Source organism: Salmo trutta, chromosome 24 (assembly GCF_901001165.1).
Source record: "Salmo trutta chromosome 24, fSalTru1.1, whole genome shotgun sequence".
NCBI lineage: Eukaryota > Metazoa > Chordata > Actinopteri > Salmoniformes > Salmonidae > Salmo > Salmo trutta.
Window position 1 is genome coordinate 11519796 of NC_042980.1, and position 23564 is coordinate 11543359.

Sequence of the window (23564 nt, forward strand, 5' to 3'; positions counted from 1 at the left end):
CTTCAGTAAGGCCATTCTCCTGCCAATGTTTGTCTATGGAGATTGCATGGCGGTGTGCTCGATTTTATGCACCTGTCAGCAACGGGTGTGGCTGTGAAATAGCCGAATCCACAAATTTTAAGGGTTGTCTACATACTTTGTATATATAGTGTACTTTTTCACAAATGTATTTTCATGCTTTGCCCATGTTGTAGCCTCAAAATGTCAGTGACAGTGAATTTGGTTGACTTAATCAAGCCAGTAAAAATCCTGCTTAATCCCTTATCTCGATAATAAAAGTTGAATGGCGAGAAACCAAACAGAGAAGGAGAACGTCAGAACGTGTAAGTCGCCAACAACACGATTTGGAGCATTTAATGGTATGAGGTCAGCCTCTCTCTGCATTTGTGTCCCTGATGCGATGTGTGTAGCCAGCTGACCCCTAATATGACATGACTGACGCTCTGTTGTATCAGGCTGTGTTGTTCAGTAATGCCACTGTGCATCTGGAGAACCTCTGCTCTCCATGGAAACTCTCCCCAAGCTGATGTCATCCTCTCAAAAGCAATGGGACTCCACCCTGTTAGCAACACATTGTCTTATATCTTCTACTAAGTAGTAGATGTAGGCCTAATAGATTGTTTTGCCTTTTTTCTCTCAACCTCCAGTATAGGGAATATTCTATCCTATGCCTATCTATTATGGCTGTAAATTAAGATTTCCCAATTATCCTAATTCTTCGGGGCTATGAGGCTTAAATACTGGACTTGGATTGCGGTTGTAATTAGTGTTTTAGATTAGGTAAATTGGTTGTAGTAAGGTTGTTATAAACAGCTTATACACAGGTTATACACCATGAACGGGTCTGCATCTACCTGCATGCAACTCTACACAACATCGTCTCCTTAACTACGCTTTTGGCAAAGCCAAGTAGAAGGCTTGTCTCTGAAAGGGCTCATTGTGTAGAGATGTGATTGTGTGTGTGTGTGTGTGTGTGTGTGCGGTGTATCGGTGACGTATGAGTAGACTAGACTCTTTACTGTATTCGTTGGTCAGCACTGCAGAGATTAGCTTGCTACACAGACAGGGATTCCTAAACCTGAATCATGCCCATCGTCATTACAACTAAATGGGAGTGGAGCAGAAATTGTGCAAGATATGGATAGATTTCTTTGGTCCTATAAATATTGCGCGGTTGTTGCTTCGATTGAAGTTTCCACCAAGTCCCCCATTCCATTATAATGCTTCACGAGGACTGGGCTCTTTGGAACCATCGTGATGTGCTGATTTCCTCACGTGTGTTTTCTGTTAAAGTGGTGAGGCTGGGATAAAACAGGAATATTTGCAAACAAGAGGCTTTCGCGTTGGGTACATTTGTTTCGTTTTTTTTTTTTTTTGTTGACTTGCTGTGATTTCTGAAGTCGAGGAGGAAGGTGGAACGTTGTAGTTGTGATCCAGCAAAACCAAGCTTGGAACATGGGGAACGCAGGGAGTATGGACCAACAAACTGATTTCAGGGGACATAACATGCCTCTGAAGCTGCCTATGCCGGAGCCAGGTGAATTGGAGGAGAGATTCGCAATCGTTTTGGTATGTTCACAAATAATTCAAAGTACTTTCTTATCGAACCCTGATAAGTTTCCCCATTTGTCTTTCGCCATTCCTACTTTGCGCTGGCACGACAGCTGTGTTGGTCTGACCGTTACCTAGCTACTCAGCTCAGTCATCCTCTCAACTCAAATCAAGCCTGTTCCATCTTTTGTGTTTAGCTACGGCAGCTAAGTTGGAATATCACGATGAGATAGATGAGATCAAATGTTGCAACGTCTATTTGTCTTTTTGACATTTGTCTTTGGTTACTTGACATGCGTCTTCACTGATCGCGTCAAATAATCAATGGATGGTTGGGAGAGGGTAGAAAAACCACACGAACAAAATCTGTCACGCAAACGAATCCGAAAACTCACACCATCGAATAATCTATCTGGTAGTCTGTTAAATCAATTACCTTTGTTTTAGTGGGTGGGGTGAAGTTACACGTGAAGGAAGCTGAACTCTACTCAGCAAGTTTACTCCCTTGTTGATTTGATATGTAAACCTCCGCAATTTAAGTAGGACAGCTGTTTGTTTGCCCCATCGGCCCTATCTTGCAAATTCGAAAATGCCTTTCTGAGTGGGACATTCAGTGTTCAGTGAGAATGTGTGTTTATCAGCCTGTATATGCCAAGGCTAGGTTTACTTGTACCTATGCTGATTCTGTAAATGTGATCTGTTAACCAACTGTGTATACTAAAGAACCATTTGAACAGTTAGCTGTCTTGACAAAATGAGTAACCTAGCTCGTTGATTTAGGCTAATTCTGCGCAATTAATCTAATCTTCCATTTTCTGTACTTTAAGCTAATACATACATTGCTTACTATACTACACTTTTGCAATGTTTCAGCATTTTAAAACTAAGCATAACCCAACATGGCCTGTTCAGATATTCTGGGATCAGTGAAGGGCTCAGGGGTGTAAAGCCTGGTTTTGTGAGGTCGTGTAGATGTGGGTCAGACATTGTTGTAGTCAGACCTAATACTCCACTAAAAGGTGGCTCTGTTGTGGGACCTGGCCGCATGCAACACAATTAGCCCAACACAGACCTACTAAGAAGGTTATGCAGTGCCATGTGACTTCAGAGCTCCTGCAACCATACCTGTCAGAAGGAACGGTTTGATTGAAGAGGGAAAAGCTGTAACTAAACCTGTTTTACTCTGTGTTGCTGTGTTTTCCAATGTATTATACCTTGGGCAATGGTCTGTTACTCTGTTTGCTGATGGTGCTGGCCCAAGCCATTTAGACTGTTAATAGGCTACCAAATGGAGAAATTGTATTTTTTTTTTTTTTTTTTTTTACGTGGGAGTCACTAATACATGTCACAGTGTTCTCGTTGGGGTGTAATTACTGCATGTTTCGGCGGAGAGGGAGGCAGGGAGCAGACCTCTGGCCAGAGGGGGGGCCTTAACAAAAAAAGATAACAGTTCTGAAACTGCAGTAAAAGTGCAGTAACTGCAGTCGACTGTGTTATTTTGGACTCAGTAATTGCAGCCTGCTGCAGTTCTACTGCATTCTAACTACAGTTATACTACAGTGTACTGCAGTTATACTGCACTCTGACGGCAATTTTTTTCGTAAGGTGTGCGTCCCAAATGGCACCCTATTCCCTATATAATGCACTACTTCTGACCAGAACTCTATGGGCCGTGGTCAAAAGTAGTGCACTATGGAATAGAGTGCCATTTGAGACACAGCCAGGGTTGACGTCACACTGCCTAGGCCTACCAGGGGATTGAAGGCTTCTTCCTAATCCCGTCTGCTTTTAGGATAACCTGGCGCTGCTTTTCATGATCTGTGAACAACACCAAGGAATGCCAGGCTTGAACGCCTGCCTGCCTGGCCTCCTTTTCAACTAACAAGCCTAAAAAAGTAGACTGGAGGAACCAAATGTAACCACTTTACGACACTATAGGAAGGATACTGTATCATTGAGTTCAATGAAACACTTAGTTGTCAATTAGCTTTTCCCGACACGCTCATTACCTGTATTTATTTTCCCCTGTAAAGGTCATTGATGGACTCATGAGTCATACTCTAAACGTATCCTATTAGTTAATGCTACTTGCTGAATCCCTTAAGCACAGGCTAAAATAACACAGTGGACACAGTGGGTCTGGTTGCACCAGGAGTGATCAGTCGCTCACCGAAGAGGGATGGATGTGAGAATGAAGGAGTACCAGCTAGAATGGAGCCTTGGGCGAGTTTAGCGTTTTAATCACCGGCACAGCGTTATTTACTGCTGTTTAAACCCCGCTGATTGTCAGTAATGCCCGCTGGTCGGCGGCGCCATGAATTGCCCGAGTGAGCGTGTGACTCAGATGAGTGTGTCACTTCAGCCTGCAAGGCTAATGGTTGAAAAACTGTATTGGGCCCCTCAATGATTGATCCAATACCACCATGCATCCTTCAGTGATTGATAAGCGTGGGTTAAACTGCAACAAGCAGAGGAGCAGTCAGCAGGAGGATTACGGTTTCACGGATTGGATGCTATCACTGCCCATTTCTTTCTTCACCAACGCGCAAAATCATTTTAATCAGTGTAAGTAGGGTTTATGTAAAACAGGCTACTTCTTTGATAAAACAGATGTTTTCTACAGCTGCAACATCGAGAGCATCCTGACTGGTTGCATCACTGCCTGGTACGGCAATTGCTCGGTCTCCGACTGCAAGGGACTACAGAGGGTAGTGGCGTACGGCCCAGTACATCACTGGGGCTAAGCTGCCTGCCATCCAGGACCTCTACACAAGGCGGTGTCAGAGGAAGGCCCTAAAAACTGTCAAAGACCCCAGCCACCCCAGTCATAGACTGTTCTCTCTACTACCGCATGGCAAGCGGTACCGGAGTGCCAAGTCTAGGACAAAAAGGCTTCTCAACAGTTTTTACCCCCAAGCCATAAGACTCCTGAACAGGTAATCAAATGGCTACCCGGACTATTTGCATTGTGTGCCCCCCCAGGCCCTCTTTTATGCTGCTGCTACTCTCTGTTTATCATATATGCACAGTCACTTTAACTATACATTCGTGTACATACAGTGGATATAAAAAGTCTACACACCGGTAAAATGCCAGGTTTTTGTGATGTAAAAGAATGAGACAAAGATAAATCATGTCAGAACTTTTTCTACTGTTAATGTGACCTATAACGTGAACAATTCAATTGAAAAACAAATTGAAATCTTCGAGGGGGGAAAATGAAAAATAAAAACCTTACAATAACCTGGTTGCATAAGTGTGCACACCCTCTTATAACTGTGGATGTGGCTGTGTTGAGAATTAACCAATCACATTCAAACTCATGTTAAATAGAAGTCATTACACACCTGCCATCATTTAAAGTGACTCTGATTAATCACAAATAAAGTTCAGCTGTTCTAGTAGGATTTTCCTGACATTTTCTTAGTTGCATCTCAGAGCAAAAGCCATGGTCCGCAGAGAGCTTCCAAAGCATCAGAGGGATCTCATTGTTGAAAGATATCAGTCAGGAGAAGGGTATTCCAGGAATTTCCAAAGCATTACATATACCATGGAACACAGTGAAGACAGTCATCATCAAGTGGAGAAAATATGGCACCACAGAGACATTACCAAGAACTGGACGTCCCTCCAAAATGTATGAAAAGACGAGAAGAAAACGGGTCAGGGAGGCTTCCAAGAGGCCTACAGCAACATTAAAGGAACTGCAGGAATTTCTGGCAAGTACTGGCTGTGTGCTTGCTACATGTGACAACAATCTCCCGTATTCTTCATATGAATGGGCTATGGGGTAGGATGGCAAGACGGAAGCCTTTTCTCACAATGAAAAACATCCAAGCCCGGCTGAAGTTTGCAAAAACAAACATCAAGTCCCCCAAAAGCACGTGGGAAAATGTGTTATGGTCTGATGAAACCAAGGTTGAACTTTTTGGCCATAATTCCAAAAGGTATGTTTGGCGCAAAAACAACACTGCACATCACCCAAAGAACACCATACCCACAGTGAAGCATGGTGGTGGCAGCATCATGCTTTGGGGCTGTTTTTCTTCAGCTGGAACCGGGGCCTTAGTCAGGGTGGAGGGAATTATGAACAGTTCCAAATACCAGGCAATTTTGGCACAAAACCTTCAGGCGTCCATTAGAAAGATGAAGAGGAAGTTCACCTTTCAGCACCACAACGACCCAAAGCACACATCCAAATCCACGAAAGCATGGCTTCACCAGAAGAAGATTAACGTTTTGGAATGGCCCAGCCAGAGCCCAGACCTGAATCCAATTGAACATCTCTGGGGTGATCTGAAGAGGGCTGTGCACAGGAGATGTCCTCGCAATCTGACAGATTTGGAGCGCTTTTGCAAAGAAGAGTGGGCAAATATTGCCACATCAAGATGTGCCATGCTAATAGACTCCTACCCAAAAAGACTGAGTGCTGTAATAAAATCAAAAGGTGCTTCAACAAAGTATTAGTTTAAGGGTGTGCACACTTATGCAACCAGGTTATTGTTTTTTATTTTATTTTTTTTTCCCCCTCAAAGATTTCAGTTTGTTTTTCAATTGAATTGTTCACGTTATAGGTCACATTAAAGGTGGAAAACGTTCTCACATGATTTATCTTTGTCTCAGTATTTTACATCACAAAAACCTGACATTTTAACTGGGGTGTGTAGACTTTTTAAATCCACTGTATGTTCATACTACCTCAATTGGCCCGACCAACCAGTGCTCCCGCACATTGGCTAACTGGGCTATCTGCATTGTGTCCCGCCACCCACCACCCGCCAACCCCTCTTTTACGCTACTGCTACTCTCTGTTCATCATATATGCATAGTCACTTTAACCATATCTACATACTACCTTAATCAGCCTGACTAACCGGTGTCTGTATGTAGCCTCGCTACTTTTATAGCCTCGCTACTGTAAATAGCCTCGCTACTGTTTTTGTCTTTTTACTGTTGTTTTTATTTCTTTACTTACCTATTATTCACCTAATACCTCTTTTGCACTATTGGTTAGAGCCTGTAAGTAAGCATTTCACTGTAAGGTCTACACCTGTTGTATTCGGCGCACGTGACAAATAAACTTTGATTTGATTTAATTACCTTTTTTCAGAAAATATCACTTTAAAAACAGCAATGCTATATTGCGGTGGCTTATATATGTACATTTACTTTTGAGTAATTTAGCAGACATTCTTGTCCAGAGCAACTAGGTTTAAGTGGCTTGCTCAAGGATACATCAACAGATTTTTCACCAAGTCGGCTCAGGGATTCAAACCAGCGACCTTTTGGTTACTGGCCCAATGCTCTTAACCGTTAGGCTACCTGCCATCCTATACAAGGTATTTTAAATAGCCACGGTAACAGAATGATGCTAGACTCAGATTTGACACTTTAAAATATTGTAATGAAACAGCAGGGAGCAGGTCTCGAACCCTCGACCTTCAAGCCCGAAGTCCGGCGCGCTATCGACTGTGCCGCAAAAGCATGCTCGAGCGGCAGAGTGGATATCCGCGCTTATAAACCCAGGGTCGTTACACTACTCCCTCCTTTCAAAGAGCGCGTCCTCGCGCTAGCTTGCGACTCTACGTCTTACAGGAACGCGCTCACCGGCCAAGCACACGCACTGTCGTGGATGCAAGGTCCGATCACTTCTGACACCAATGTAATGAACAGGCAGGGAGCAGGTCTCGAACCCTCGACCTTCAAAGCCCGAAGTCCGGCGCGCTATCGACTGTGCCGCAAAAGCATGCTCGTCCGGCAGAGTCGATTTCCGCGCTTATAAACCCAGGGTCGTTACAATATATTTCAAACAAAAACCAATGATTGCAAAGTTAAATAAACCATACAACTCTATGCACGAGGTCGACTTTTAACAATTTCCACTTCCAAGATTCAACGTCATATCTTTAGTCTCAGATTTATTTAGCCAATCAGAGAACAGTGCACTAATGCTCTGTGTTCAGCCAAGTAGGTAGCTAGCCAAACAGAGAGCTAGCTAGCTATATTGCTGCACATAGCTAACCTAGCTTCCTGACATTCATCTGACAAGTCACAAAGTGTACCCTGTTTCTGGTGCGTGTGTATTTCATGACGCTCAAGTTCGCTGAAGCACCTTGCTACAACAAGTGCCAACGTTGTTTCAAAGTTTCATGTCGTCGATTATAAAGACGCCGTTACCATGCAAACGGTCTTAACAGCACGTCTCACCTTCTTGATCAGAATGCCCCGTGTGACCCGTCTTTAGTCAACCAGTTGTACAACACAACATTCCAAAACCAGCTAATTGTATCTTGTCTCATTTCATGTCGGTTGTTGTATCTGAACTGGGCTTTACAGTTAATTTTCCAAATGCATTTTTATTTTAATTAGAACATGTTTACATAACAGCTCCCACTTAATCTGAACATTAGCCATCTAGAGGGTAGCTGGGTAGCTGGTGTGGCCTGGCTAACTCCTACATTAAGAAACCAGGTGGAATAAACAAGTTTGGGAGGTATTTGACTACATGAAAGCATTGACCTCTCCATGCTCAGCTGACAATTTGAGTGGATTTGTGGAATAATGGAATGTACACTCAGTCTACAGTTTATTAGGTACACCCATCTAGTACCCGGTCAGACCCCCCTTTGCCTCAAGAACAGCTTGAATTCTTTGGGGCAAATTGTGGCATTCAAACGTTGCTCAATTGGTATCAAGGAACCAGACGTGTGCCAGGATAACATTCCTCACACCATTACACCACCGCCACCAGCCTGTACTGGCAGGATGTGGTCAATGGAGTCTTGCTGCTTACGCCAAATCCTGACTCACAGGACTGCCACTGACTGGATGTTATTTGTTTGTCACACCATTCTCGGTAAACCATAGACATTGTTGTGCGTGAAAAGCCCAGGTGGCTGGCCATTTCTGGCACCGACGATCATACCATGCTCAGGTAGGGCGGCAGGTAGCCTTGTGGGTAGAGCGTTGGGCCAGTAACCGAAAGGTTGCAAGATCAAATCCCCGAGCTGACAAGGTAAAAATCTGTTGTTCTGCCCCTGAACAAGGCAGTTAACCCACTGTTCCTAGGTCCTCATTGAAAATAAGAATTTGTTCATAACTGACTTGCCTAGTTAAATAAAGGTAAACAGTTGCTCAAAATCTAACAGTAACTGAATGCGTGTCTGCTTTATATAGCAGGCCACGGCCACGTGACTCACTGTCTGTAGGAGCGAACCATTTTCATGAACGGGTGGTGTACTTAATAAACTGGCCACTGAGTGTATTTGTACTTGTACTCTAATCATAAGAATAGAGTCAACATTGAGAACAGATTTAGTGCACTACAGGTAGGCTTTTCCTGGAAAATTCAAGGCTTGCTGCTGGCTGATTCCACTAAGCCTAACTGTTTCCCCTTGCAAAGCAAATTGCCTTCCATTGATACAGCTGCTGTAGGGGACTTGAAGCGACGGCTGAGATTTAAACTAGACATGCAAGGCCTCCGCAAGGCCTCCGTCAAGATAAGGCAAAGTATTTCACATGCGACCTTGACCAGGGAGAGAAACAAGTATAATGTAAATGTCCATTATAAGCTTAGGCTACAGACTTGTAATCTTCCATGTAGATTTGATTAAATAGTGTGAATTTAATTTCCAATAACATGTTTTTGCTATAAGGGCTGTTTTTACTTGTAAACTTAATCCTTTCGCTCTAATAGTTTCTCGCTGTGAAAATGTATATTTAGTGTGAATAGGCCATATGGCCGATTAGTGATGGGGAGAATAAATAAATACAGTATCGGGATATTCTTATTTATGATAGCCTATATCGCAATAGCCTGAATAGCAATAGCCTGATAGCCTATATCGCAATCAGATCTTCAACCAAAACCTAATATTAGATAAATGAAACCTGAGTGAACAAATAACACAACAATTATATATTTATTTCAGAAATAAAGTAATGCAACACGCATTGCCTCTGTGTGAAAAAGTAATTGCCCCCTCACACTCAATAATTCGTTGTGTCACCTTTAGCTGCAATGACTCCTGTAGTAGTTGATCAGTCTCTCATGTTGCTGTGAAGGAATTTTGGCCCACTCTTCCGTGCGTAACTGCTTTAACTCAGCAACATTTGTGGGGTTTCAAGCATGAACTGCTCATTTCAAGTCCTGCCACAGCATCTTAATTGGGATTAGGGCTGGACTTTGACTAGGCCATTCCAAAACTCCCAAAACGTATTTTTTGTTGCCATTTTCATGTAGACTTCATTGTGTGTTTTGGATCATTCTCTTGCTGCGTGACCCAGCTGTGCTTCAGCTTCAGCTCACAGACGGATGACCTGACATTCTCCTGTAGAATTATCTGATACAGAGCAGAATTCATGGTTCCTTCTATTAAGGCAAGTCATCCAGGTCCTGAGGCAGCAAAGCATCCCCAAATATCACACTACCACCACAATATGTACAATAGTAACCGTTGGGTAATGACTGGATTAAGAAGTTTACAGTGGTTGAATACTATACATTAAATGTACAATAATAGTGAGTAGACAGTTGCCTAGAGATTCATTAGCCGATTGCGGTTTTCAGAGTAAAAAAAGAAACTTGGAATCCAGTTTCCATGACAAGCTCCTCAAGTAGCCTAAAGTACCTTCCTTGCGGCTGCTACACTTGACTGAAAGTGTATCTGCTGATAAGGCTTTGTTTTAGCACCTTTCCTATTCGCTCTGAGTCAATTGTGGCTCTAGCTCTGGTCCAGGGTGTCGTTCGGGTGTGCTCTCGTAGTCGTTCGACCGAACGACTCCCTGGACCAGAGCTATTGTGGCTCAAGAGCCCCACCATCCACTTAACAGCATTGCAGTTGAATGGCACTTGAGGTCTACATGAGCAGACAATGTACAGTACCAGTCAAAATGTTTGGACACCTCATTTCAGGGTTTTTCTTAATCTGGACTATTTCCTACAATATGGAATAATAGTGAAGACATCAAAACTATGAAATAACACATACTGTATGGAATCATGTAGTAACCAAAAAAGTGTTAAACAAATCAAAATATATTTTATATTTGAGATTCTTCAATTTTGCCTTGATGACAGCTTTGCACACGCTTGGCATTCTCTCAACCAGCTTCATTAAGTTTGCAGATGACACAACAGTGGTAGGCCTGATCACCGACAACGATGAGACAGCCTATAGGGAGGAGATCAGAGCCCTGGCCGTGTGATGCCAGGACAACAACCTCTCCCTCAACGTGATCAAGACAAAGGAGATGATTGTGGACTACAAGAAAAAGGACCGAGCACACCCCCATTCTCATCGTCGAGGCTGTAGTGGAGCAGGTTGAGAGCTTCAAGTTCCTTGGTGTCCACATCACCAACAAGCTAACATGGTCCAAGCACACCAAGACAGTCGTGAAGAGGGCATGACAAAACCTATTCCCCCTCAGGAGACTGAAAAGATTTGGCATGGGTCCTCAGATCCTCAAAAGGTTCTACAGCTGCACTATCGAGAGCATCCTCACTCACCGCCTGGTATGGCAACTGCTCGGCCTTCGACCGCAAGGCACTACAGAGGGTAGTGTGAATGGCCCAGTACATCACTGGGGCAAAGCTTCCTGCCATCCAGGACCTCTATACCAGGCGGTGTCAGAGGAAGGCCCTAAAAATTGTCAAAGACTCCAGCCACCCTAGTTAGACTGTTCTCTCTGCTACCGCACGGCAAGCGGTACCGGAGCCTCAAGTCTAGGTCCAAGAGGCTTCTAAACAGCTTCTACCCCCAAGCCATAAGACTGCTGAACATCTAATCAAATGGCTACCCAGACTATTTGCATTGCCCCTCTTTTACACCGCTACTACTCTCTGTTGTTATGATCTATGCATAGTCACTTTAAGAACTCTACCTACATGTACATATTACTTAAATTACCTTGACTAATCGGTGGCCCCGCACATTGACTCTGTACTGGTACCCCCCTTTATATAGTCTTGCTATTGTTATTTTACTGCTGCTCATTAATTAGTTGTTACTTCTTATCCTTATTCGTTTAAGAAATATATATATTTAACTGCATTGTTGGTTAGGGGCTCGTAAATAAGCATTTCACTGTAAGGTCTACGGCTGTTGTATTTGGCATATGTGACTAATACAATTTGATTTGATTTGATGAGGTAGTCATCTAGAATTCAATTAACAGGTTGTGTTGTGACAAGGTAGGGGTGGTATACAGAAGATAGCCCTACTTGATAAAAGACCAAGTCCATAGTATGGCAAGAACAGCTCAAATAAGCAAAGAGAAACGACAGTCCGTCATTACTTTAATGCGTGAAGGTCAGTCAATCCGGCCAATTTCAAGAACTTTGAAAGTTTCTTCAAGTGCAGTCACAAGAACCATCAAGCACTATGATAAAACTGACTCTCAAGAGGACCGCTACAAGAAAGAAAGGACCCAGAGTTACCTTTGCTGCAGAGGATAAGTTCATTAGAGTTAACTACACCTCAGATTGCAACCCAAATAAATGCTTCACAGTTCAAGTAACAGAGACATCTCAACGTCAACTGTTCAGAGGAGACTGCGTGAATCAGGGCTTCATGGTCGAATTGCTGCAACGAAACCACTATTAAAGGATACCAATAATAAGAAGAGACTTGATTGGGCCAAGAAACACGAGCAATGGACTTTAGACCGGTGGAAATCTGTCCTTTGGTCTGATGAGTCCAAATTTTAGATTTTGAGATGCAGAGTAGTTGAACGAATGATCTCTGCATGTGTGGTTCCCACCGTGAAGCATGGAGGAGGTGTGATGGTGTGGGGGTGCTTTGCTGGTGACACTGTCAGTGATTTATTTAGAATTCAAGGCACACTAAACCAGCACGGCTACCATAGCATTCTGCAGTAATATGCCATCCCATCTGGTTTGGGGTTAGAAGGACTATCCTTTTTTTTCAACAGGACAATGACCCAAAACACACCTCCAGGCTGTGTAAGGGCTATTTGACCAAGAAGGAGAGTGATGGAGTGCTGCATCAGATGACCTGGCCTCCACAATCACCCAACCTCAACCCAATTGAGATGATTTGGGATGAATTGGATCGCAGAGTGAAGGAAAAGCAGCCAACAAGTGCTCAGCATATGTGGGAACTCCTTCAAGACTGTTGGAAAAGCATTCCAGGTGACGCTGGTTGAGAGAATGCCAAGAGTGTGCAGAGCTGTCATCAAGGGTGGCTACTTTTAAGAATCTCAAAAACATATATCCTGTAGGTTCATGCTCTACACCATTCGCAGAGTACGACCCTGCCTCACACAGGAAGCGGTGCAGGTCCTAGTCCAGGCACTTGTCATCTCCCGTCTGGATTACTGCAACTAGCTGTTGGCTGGGCTCCCTGCCTGTGCCATTAAACCCCTACAACTCATCCAGAACGCCGCAGCCCGTCTGGTGTTCAACCTTCCCAAGTTCTCTCACGTCACCCCGCTCCTCCGCTCTCTCCACTGGCTTCCAGTTGAAGCTCGCATCCGCTACAAGTCCATGGTGCTTGCCTACGGAGCTGTGAGGGGAACGGCACCTCCGTACCTTCAGGCTCTGATCAGGCCTTACACCCAAACAAGGGCACTGCGTTCATCCACCTCTGGCCTGCTCGCCTCCCTACCTCTGAGGAAGCACAGTTCCCGCTCAGCCCAGTCAAAACTGTTCGCTGCTCTGGCACCCCAATGGTGGAACAAGCTCCCTCACGACGCCAGGACAGCGGAGTCAATCACCACCTTCCGGAGACACCTGAAAACCCACCTCTTTAAGGAATACCTGGGATAGGATAAAGTAATCCTTCTAACCCCCCCCCCGCCCCAAAAGATTTAGATGCACTATTGTAAAGTGGTTGTTCCACTGGATATCATAAGGTGAATGCACCGATTTGTAAGTCGCTCTGGATAAGAGCGTCTGCTAAATGACTTAAATGTAAATGTAAATGTAATATATATTTTGATTTGTTTAACACTTATGGTTATTACATGATTCCATATGTGTTATTTCATAGTTTTGATGTCTTCACTATTATTCTACAATGTAGAAAATATAAAAAGTAAAGAAAAACCCTTGATTGAGTAGGTGTGTCCAAACTTTTGACTGGTACTGTATATATGCCTATTTGTCACTTCATGAACAGTGTAGCCAATTATACTTTGACTATCTAATGTAACTTTCGGCACAGTCTGCTTTGTCCCTTGCTGTAGTTGCTTGCATTGCCATAGTTTCTTGTATTTTCTAGTGAACTCTGTCATACTGAATGTCCCTCCATTGATCACTGGCTAGCCCCTCTGTTCTTGTAAGTATGACGAAGACGGCTCATTACACTGTAAGGCACTGTTTTCATACAAAATGTGGACTTTTTATGGGAACATGCTTGGCATTTAGTATTCTCTTTCACTCAGGAGCATGTCTGTGAGTTCTTACCTGGTTGCCATAGCACCCATGACATGACTGTTGGCTGTTTCGACATATGAAAGAATTAAAGAGATGGGTCGCACTAGACTAGAGGTTTGGAAATCATGTGTTTTCCTGTTTCCTAAACATAACAAGGTTGACATTTTCTCCTGAAGGGCAAGTGATGTACATTTGAATTTGTTTCTCAACTGATTTAACTGTGTTTAATTTCTCATCAAGCATGACTCAAACAATTAGCAAATCAGTAAAGGGAATCAAAACAAAATGGCTTTTGTGTCTTTAGAATGTCCCCTACTTGTGATGGTTATTATCTAAACCAGGGATGGGCAACTTTGATGTGCGTGGGGGCCACCCAAAAAATCTAAACTCACCAAGAGGGGCCGCAGTGGCTTGCGCGTCTGCGTACCCACATCCATACCCACACATGCAGTCAGAGCTAGCCCTAGCCTTTTGGAAGCCCTAAGCTAAATGTTGTTACCCCCCCCCCCCCACTTCCACCCCCACCTTGCAAGCAAAGCATTTTAATGGCCCCCCTCTTGACAACGAAGAGAAAACATTTGATCATTTCCTGCAATTCATTTACGTCATTTCAATTCTACACATTATGCCCCGATTATAAAAAAAAAAATCTGTTCAAGGTAAGTTCGCTGCTATTTTACACATTTTGCCATGGGGCGGACAGAAACATGTGCAGTTTTACAGCTAATTTCCTGCAATTCTACACATTTTGACATAGGATGGAGACAAATGTTTGCAGTTTTTAATATGATATCTGATGATCAATGGGGGCCTTCCGGTTAGTAATTAGACCATGATAACTACAAGTGTAGATAGCTGGCCGACATAATGAGAGAAAAACTGCTGATATACAACCACATTTCAAAATTATACCTTGCGTATTCTACTATTCTAACTCACAACAGTAAGTTGAGACCCCGATTGATTTCCCTAAAAACATTTTTTTTTAAAAAGGGAAAGTGATCCGGGTGCCTTAAAGGCAAGCAGTTGCCCATCCCTGATCTAAACCATTGGGAAATCATCAATCTACCCTAGAGTATGTGAGTCACATGTAATGTGTATGCTTCACATGAGAACACAGGAAGGTGACACGATACAGCAAAAATGTAGTCTAGTAGGTCTATGTTGCTTTTCCTCTGCTTCAAGTAACCACTGGCCTCTCATGGAAATATTGTGTTCACCATGTTAAAACAGTGATGGATCTTCATTTAGGCTTTGCTGTATACCCTGGCTTGCCAGGGAGGCAGAGAAGTTTGAGGCAGTTTTTGGGACTTGCTTAAATGCCATATGGGGCTAAGGGCTTAGCTTTTGTTATAGACTTCTCAATAGTCTGACCAGATGACATATAAGCCACTTTGCTTAAAGGCAGCCAAAGGACCATGATCTGCGAATTACTCCATTTTGGTAAATGTGGGCTACAGTTTGAAAAAGTTACTTTTTTCAATTCAAGCATCCTTGGTCAGCCAGCTAGGCGTATTCTCAATTAGCCTTTTTAAAGTATCCTACCTTTCTCTTTGGCCGCTCAGTATATCTTTTGAGAAAATAAATGCAAACAGAGGTAAAGAAGAAATAAATGAGTAGCCAGCATTCTTTGCATTTTTCATGCTGACTCTGCATTAAAAGAGCAGAACAATGGGTATTCTCTATGCAGCAGAGGGCTAACAGTAGCTGGGGAACAAAGCTGCTCTTTATTCTGTAGGAGGATGGAGCCTGGCACTAACCCCAGACCGGCAGGCAGCTAGGCTTGTGGCTGTTCCTTCCGGGTCCAGGGGCCAGCTCCGTCCACAGTGTTGAGGCTGGGGCTGCTTCCGTCCCCATCACTCCCATCACTGGGGGTGCTGGGTCGTTCAGGGGATTGATTGAGAGGCAACAGGCAACGTTGTGTCGGAAGTCCAGGATGCTGCCGAACTAAAGTCCCTAATTAGCCGTGGCAGCGAGGAACACTAAACTGTTACTGGTGAGAAGTAGTAGGGCTAGTGATCCAGCCAGAGGCACATTGGCCATTCAAACCCGTCACAAGTCTTAGGCTGCTGTGGTGTGTGATGTGCTTTTTAAAGCCTACACTGCAGGCAGGCAGCAGAGCTTGAAAGCCTCGCTCCCTCCGCTGGCACAGAATCATCTGGTTGTGTGGGAACCAGCCTTTTGGCTGTGTGCAAGAAGCGTTGGGTCGAAACCGTTGGGGACTGCAATCGTTGTTGTTGTGCTCAATTCAATTTGGGCATTTGCGCCTTGGTGATGGTTTTGGATAATGTTTCATTTTATACCATGCTTTTGCGTGGGCTGTAGAGATGTTAGAGTGTTAGGCTACTGTATAGGTAGGCATAAATCACCAAGTTAGCAAATCTTGTAGCCTAAGCTATAGCCTAGTAATTGAAATTAGTTTAAATAGTTGTAAATTCAATCACTCACACATTCATTCAAACCAAACTTCTAGACCTAACCAGTGCTGCTGAGTTGTTTTTGTAAAGTGCACACAAGCCTTAGGACTGCTGAACAATTAATCAAATGGCCACCCGGACTATTTACATTGACCCCCCCCCCCCCCCCCCCTTTGTTTTTACACTGCTGCTGCTTGCTGTTTATTATCGATGCATAGTCACTTTACAAATTACCTCGACTAACGTGTACCCCCGCACATTTTTTTGTGTTACTTTTTGATATAAACTCAGCAAAAAAAGAAACGTCCTCTCACTGTCAACTACGTTTATTTTCAGAAAACTTAACATGTGTAAAAATTTGTATGAACATAACAAGATTCAACAACTGAGACATAAACTGAACAAGTTCCACAGACGTGACTAACAGAAATTGAATAATGTGTCCCTGAACAAAGGGGGGATCAAAATCAAAAGTAACAGTCAGTATCTGGTGTGGCCACCAGCTGCATTAAGTACTGCAGTGCATCTCCTCCTCATGGACTGCACCAGATTTGCCAGTTCTTGCTGTGAGATTTTGCCCCACTCTTCCACCAAGGACATTTCTGGGGGGAATGGCCCTAGCCCTCACCCTCCGATCCAACAGGTCCCAGAGGTGCTCAATGGGATTGAGATCCAGGCTCTTCGCTGGCCATGGCAGAACACTGACATTCCTGTCTTGTAGGAAATCACGCACAGAACGAGCAGTATGGCTGGTGGCATTGTCATGTTGGAGGGTCATGTCAGGATGAGCCTGCAGGAAGGGTACCACATGAGGGAGGAGAATGTCCCCTGTAACATACAGCGTTGAGATTGCCTGCAATGACAACAAGCTCAGTCCGAGGATGCTGTGACACACCGCCCCAGACCATGACGGACCCTCCACCTCCAAATCGATCCTGCTCCAGAGTACAGGCCTTGGTGTAATGCTCATTCCTTTGACGATAAACGCGAATCCGACCATCACCCCTGGTGAGACAAAACCGCGACTCTGTCAGCGAAGAGCACTTTTTGCCAGTCCTGTTTGGTCCAGCGACGGTGGGTTTTAGCCCATAGGCGACGTTGTTGCCGGTGATGTTTGGTGAGGACCTGCCTTACAACAGGCCTACAAGCCCTCAGTCCAGCCTCTCTCAGCCTATTGCGGACAGTCTGAGCACTGATAGAGGGATTGTACGTTCCTGGTGTTACTCGGACAGTTGTTGTTGCCATCTTGTACCTGTCCCGCAGGTGGGATGTTCGGATGTACCGATCCTGTGCAGGTGTTGTTACACGTGGTCTGCCACTAGCGCTGTCTTAGGTGTTACACAGTACCGACATTGCAATTTATTGCCCTGGCCACATCTGCAGTCCTCATGCCTCCTTGCAGCATGCCTACGGCATGTTCACGCAGATGAGCGGGACCCTGGGCATCTTTCTTTTGTGTTTTTCAGAGTCAGTAGAAAAGCCTTTTTAGTGTCCTAAGTTTTCATAACTGTGACCTTAATTGCCTACCGTCTGTAAGCTGTTAGTGTCTTAACGACTAGAGGTCGACCGATTAATCGGAATGGCCGATTAATTAGGGCCGATTTCAAGTTTTCATAACAATCGGTAATTGGCATTTTTGGACACCGATTATGGCCAATTATATTGCAATCCACGAGGAGACTGCGTAGCAGACTGACCACCTGTTACACGAGTGCAGGCAGCAAGGAGCCATGGTAAGTTGCTAGCTAGCATTAAACTTATCTTATAAAAAACAATCAATCTTAACATAATCACTAGTTAACTACACATGGTTGATGATATTACTAGTTTAACTAGCTTGTCCTGCGTTGCATATAACCAATGCGGTGCCTGAAACTGTGTCACTTCTCTTGCATTCAGTGTAAGCAGAGTCAGACCATTTCTTCCTAACAAAGACCGTAATTAATTTGCCAGAATTTTACATAATTATGACATAGCATTGAAGGTTGTGCAATGTAACAGCAATATTTAGACTTAGGGTTGCCACCCGTTCGATAAAATACGGAACGGTTCCGTATTTCACTGAAAGAATAAACACTTTGTTTTCGAAATGATAGTTTCCGGATTTGACCATATTAATGACCTAAGGCTCGTATTTCCGTGTGTTTATTATATTATAATTAAGTTTATGATTTGATATTTGATAGAGCAGTCCGACTGAGTGGTGGTAGGCAGCAGCAGGCTCGTAAACATTAATTCAAACCGCACTTTCCTCCGTTTGCCAGCAGATTTTCGCAATGCATGAAGCACAGTGCTGTTTATGACTTCAAGCCTATCAACTCCCGAGATTAGGCAGGCAATACCATAGTGCCTATAAGAACATCCAATAGTCAAAGGTCTATGAAATACAAATGGTATAGAGAGAAATAGTCCTATAATTCCTATAATAACTACAACCTAAAATTTCTTAACTGGAAATACTGAAGACTCATGTTAAAAGGAACCACCAGCTTTCATATGTTCTCATGTTCTGAGCAAGGAACTTAAACGTTAGCTTTTTTACATGGCACATTTTGCGCTTTTACTTTCTTCTCCAACACTGTGTTTTTGCATTATTTAAACCAAATTGAACATGTTTCATTATTTATTTGAGACTAAATAGATTTTATTTATGTATTATATTAAGTTAAAATAAAAGTGTTCATTGTTTATTCAGTATTGTTGTAATTGTCATTATTACAAATATATATAAACAAAAATCGGCAGATTAATCGGCACCGGCTTTTTTTTTGTGGGTCCTCCAATAATCGGTATCGGCGATGAAAAATCCTAATCGGTCGACCTCTATTAACGACCGTTCCACAGGTGCATGTTCATTAATTGTTTATGGTTCATTGAACATGCATGGGAAACAGTGTTTAAACCCTTTACAATGAAGATCTGTGAAGTTATTTGGATTTTTACGAATTATCTTTGAAATACAGGGTCCTGAAAAAGGGACGTTCTTTTTTTACTGAGTTTATATATATTTCACATTAGGTTATTTAGTAAATTTGTTCTTAACTCTATTTCTTGAACTGCATTGTTGGTTAAGGGCTTGTAAGTAAGCATTTCATGGTAAGGTCTACTACACCTGTTGTATTCGGCGCATGTGACAAATATAATGTGATTACATTTTTTGTTTGATTTAATGATTGAGTCTAGAAAGGCAGTCTTTTGCAGTCGTTTGTATTGGTTCTTTCTTAGCTGTTGATCTACCCTAGCGTAATGAGCAGGTGTAGGGTGAGGCAAGTTAGACATGGTCCAGCTTGCCTCCTTTATGTTGAGCACAGCCAGTTACAGCCAGTCTTCAGTGTGGCCCAGTCCAGCCCTACTGGCACAACAACAGGCCCACAACAATAGGAGAGGAGGCTCACGGTTGTTACTCTGCCTCTGAAGTAAACTGCTTCATGGAGTAGTTCTGTACACAGTCCAAGGTGACAGCTGTTTGAAACGGCACCGTATGAGACACTGTTTAGACTGTCTTATGTAAAAGTGTTGGTGTTTTCTGTTTTGTCATTTGGAGTTGTTTTATGTTCTAGCTGAACTTTATCTGAAGTTCAACTGTGTGATTAAAGCCAACCATGCTTCAAGCTCTCTTAAAACAGGGGAAAACATTTTACACTGAGGTCATTCAGATAAATTAGAATCTGTGTCCTGGCACCAGAGGCTATGTTGTCTAGTGTTGCCATTTTGATTCCAAGGATTTATATGCTATCAAAGATTTTTACTTCTGACGGTATACAAAATGGTGACTGGCTCTATCAAATAATCCCAGACCATTTAAGCAAATATTTCCTTCATTTTCCATACCTCTGCTTCGAAGCAAAATTACAGTACAACATTTTTTGAAAAAGTCAGGTTACAGTAGGCTAAATGACAGTAAATTAAGTCTATGGCCTTTTTACCCTACAGCCAGACTATATCTAGCTTACTTCTTTGCTAATGTAGGCCTAGTCTACTCCACTGTGAGCGCAAGGCCATTCCCACTGAGCACGCCACGTCATTTCAGTGTGGAAATTTGGGTAATATTTGGTTGAGACGTTAATCAATGAGATTTCAAACGTTATTCACCTTCTCAAAAAGACAGGCAGAAGTTTGTTGAATTCCCAATGCGTTATCAGTATGCTTTCAACCATCTAAAAGCACAACCAAATTCCAATGGAAAAAACGATATCAAATTTTGGGGTTTAGTTGTCATCTAAATGTCTTATGTGTGAATACAATGTGAGATATTTTATATTTATACAACTTAATGTGTTATCACTGTGCTTCATCTAATAGCACAACCAAATGACGTGCGTTGGACTTGAGATGACATTAAAAGTACACTCTTAGAAAAAAAAGGTGTTATCTCGAACCTAAAAGGGTTCTTTGGCTGTCCCCATAGGATAACCCTTTGAAGAACCTCTTTTGGTTCCAGGTAGAACCCGTTTGGGTTTCATGTAGAACTCTTTACACAGAGGGTTCTACATAGAACCCAAAAGAGTTCTACCTGGAACCAAAAAGGGTTATTCTATGGGGACAGCCGCAGAACCATTTTGGAACCTTTTTTTTCTAAGAGTGTACATAGTGCAAGTGATCAATGCTGTTCGAGATTCTGTGCAAATTGGTACAGCAATTGTGATGATCTCCAGAGACCTGTGACCTTTGCATGCTATCTTGAATGTGCACATTTCTATGGTTACATAAGAAGACATTTACAGTGCCTTCGGAAAGTATTCAGACCCCTTGACTTTTACACACAATACCCCATAATGACAAAGCGAAAACAGTTTTTTTTTAAATGTTACCAAATGTATGAAACATTTTAAACAGAAATACCTTATTTACATACGTTTTCAGACCCTTTGCTATGATACTCGAAATTGAGCTCAGGTGCATCCTGTTTCCATTGATCATCCTTGAGATGTTTCTACAACTTGATTGGAGTCCATCTGTGGTAAATTCTATTGATTGAACATGATTTGGAAAAGCACACACCTATATAAGGTCCCACAGATGAGAGTGCATGTCAAAAACCAAGCCATGAGGTCGAAGGAATTGTCTGTAGAGCTCCGAGACAGGATTGTGTCGAAGCACACACCTGGGGAAGTGTACCAAAACATTTCTGCAGCATTGAAGGTCCCCAAGTCCACAGTGGCCTCCATCGTTCTTAAATAGAAGAAGTTTGGGACAACCAAGGCTCTTCCGAGAGCTGGCCGCCCGGCCAAACTGAGCAATCGGGGGAGTACCGATGGTCACTGACAGAGCTCTAGAGTTCCTCTGTGGAGATGGGAGAAACTTCCAGAAGGACAACCATCTCTGCAGCCCTCCACCAATCAGGCCTTTATGGCAGAGTGGCCAGACGGAAGCCACTCAGTAAACGTCACATGACAGCGCGCTTGGAGTTTGCCAAAAGGCACTTAAAGACTCTCAGACCACAAGAAACAAGATTCTCTGGTCTGATGAAATCAAGATTGAACTCTTTGGCCTGAATGCCAAGCGTCATGTCTCGAGGATACCTGGCACCATCCCTACGGTGAAGCATGCTGATGGCAGCATCATGCTGTGGGGATGTTTTTCAGCAACAGGGACTGGGAGACTGGTCAGGATCAAAACCAAGATGAACGGAGCAAAGTACAGAGAGATCCTTGATGAAAACCTGCTTCAGAGCCCTCCGGACCTCAGGCTGGGGCGAAGGTTCATCTTCCAGCAGGACAACGACCCTAAGCACAGAGCCAAGACAACGCAGGAGTGGCTTCAGGGGAAGTCTCTGAATGTCCTTGAGTGGCCCAGCCAGAACCCGGACTTGAACCCAATCGAACATCTCTGGAGAGACCTGAAAATAGCTGTGCAGCAATGCTCCCAATTCAACCTGACAGAGCTTGAGAGGATCTGCAGAGAAGAATGGGATAAACTCCCCAAATACAGGTGTGCCAAGCTTGTAGCATCATACTCAAGAAGACTCGATGCTGTAATCGCTGCCAATGGTGCTTCAACAAAGTACAGAGTAACTAACTTATGTAAATGTGATATTTCATTTTTTTATTTCATTTTTAAATTTTTAATACATTTGCAAGCATTTCTAAAAACCTGTTTTTGCTTTGTCATTATGGGATGTTGTATGTAGATTGTTCAAGGAATAAAAACAATTTCATCAATTTTATAATAAGGCTGTAACGTAACAAAATGTGGAAAAAGTCAAGGGTTCTGAATACTTTCCAAAGGCACTGTATCAAGTTACAGTATGCTAACCTTTAAATGTGGCAATGGATGTGTTACTCATTATTATAAGTTTGAATTATAAGTTTGAATAAATACTGTTACATTAGTTTGTAAGATAGCCTTAACTTTAGGATATTTACTGTATTACAAAATATTTTTGAATTGTGTTTGGTTGACAGTGCAGGATAAGTTTCATCTGAGCCACTGTGTAAGGTTCTGCTTTTCTTTTCTTAGTCAACCTTGTGTTCTTTTTCTTTGTGTTCTTGAACGTAGCCGTTTCTTTGTGTTCTTGAACGTAGCCCTGTTTCTTTGTGTTCTTGTACGTAGCCCTGTTTCTTTGTGCTCTTGAACGTAGCCCTGTTTCTTTGTGTTCTTGAACGTAGCCCTGTTTCTTTGTGTTCTTGAACGTAGCCCTGTTTCTTTGTGTTCTTGAACGTAGCCCTGTTTCTTTGTGTTCTTGAACGTAGCCCTGTTTCTTTGTGTTCTGGAACGTAGCCCTGTCTTTCATTTTTGTTCATTGATTTCACCTGCGTTCGTTTCTCGCCTGGTCTCATCGGCTCCCTGTTCAGTTCTTTGTGTTTGTATGGTTGTGAGGTATTGTTTGTTTTTGACTGCCTACCTGTGGTGGACCATTGGCTGCGACCACGATTCCTGCCGTCTGTGAAGGCTTAATAAAAATCTGCCGCAGCATCACAGTCAAAACTGTTCGCTGCTCTGGCACCCCAATGGTGGAACAAGCTCCCTCACGACGCCAGGACAGCGGAGTCAATCACCACCTTCCGGAGACACCTGAAACCCCACCTGGGATAGGATAAAGTAATCCTTCTAACCCCCCCCCCCCAAAAAAAAAAAAAAAACAAACAAAAAAAGATATAGATGTACTATTGTAAAGTGGTTGTTCCACTGGATATTATAAAGTGAATGCACCAATTTGTAAGTCGCTCTGGATAAGAGCGTCTGCTAAATGACGTAAA

General features: G+C 43.1%; 1 protein-coding gene across 5 annotated transcripts in view; it reads left to right on the plus strand.

The window, feature by feature from the left end:
* The first annotated feature begins 994 nt into the window (after positions 1 to 994).
* The window catches only part of LOC115160691 (formin-like protein 2), a 69907-nt gene continuing 47337 nt past the window's right edge, over positions 995 to 23564 (plus strand). For 3 of the 5 annotated variants that reach the window (XM_029710951.1, XM_029710953.1, XM_029710952.1), the window contains exon 1: positions 1456 to 1569. In XM_029710951.1, the coding sequence (XP_029566811.1) occupies positions 1456 to 1569 (114 nt within the window). Of the gene's footprint in view, positions 1570 to 23564 lie in introns of all 5 variants that reach the window. The other 2 variants (XM_029710950.1, XM_029710949.1) reach the window with 1 other exon arrangement.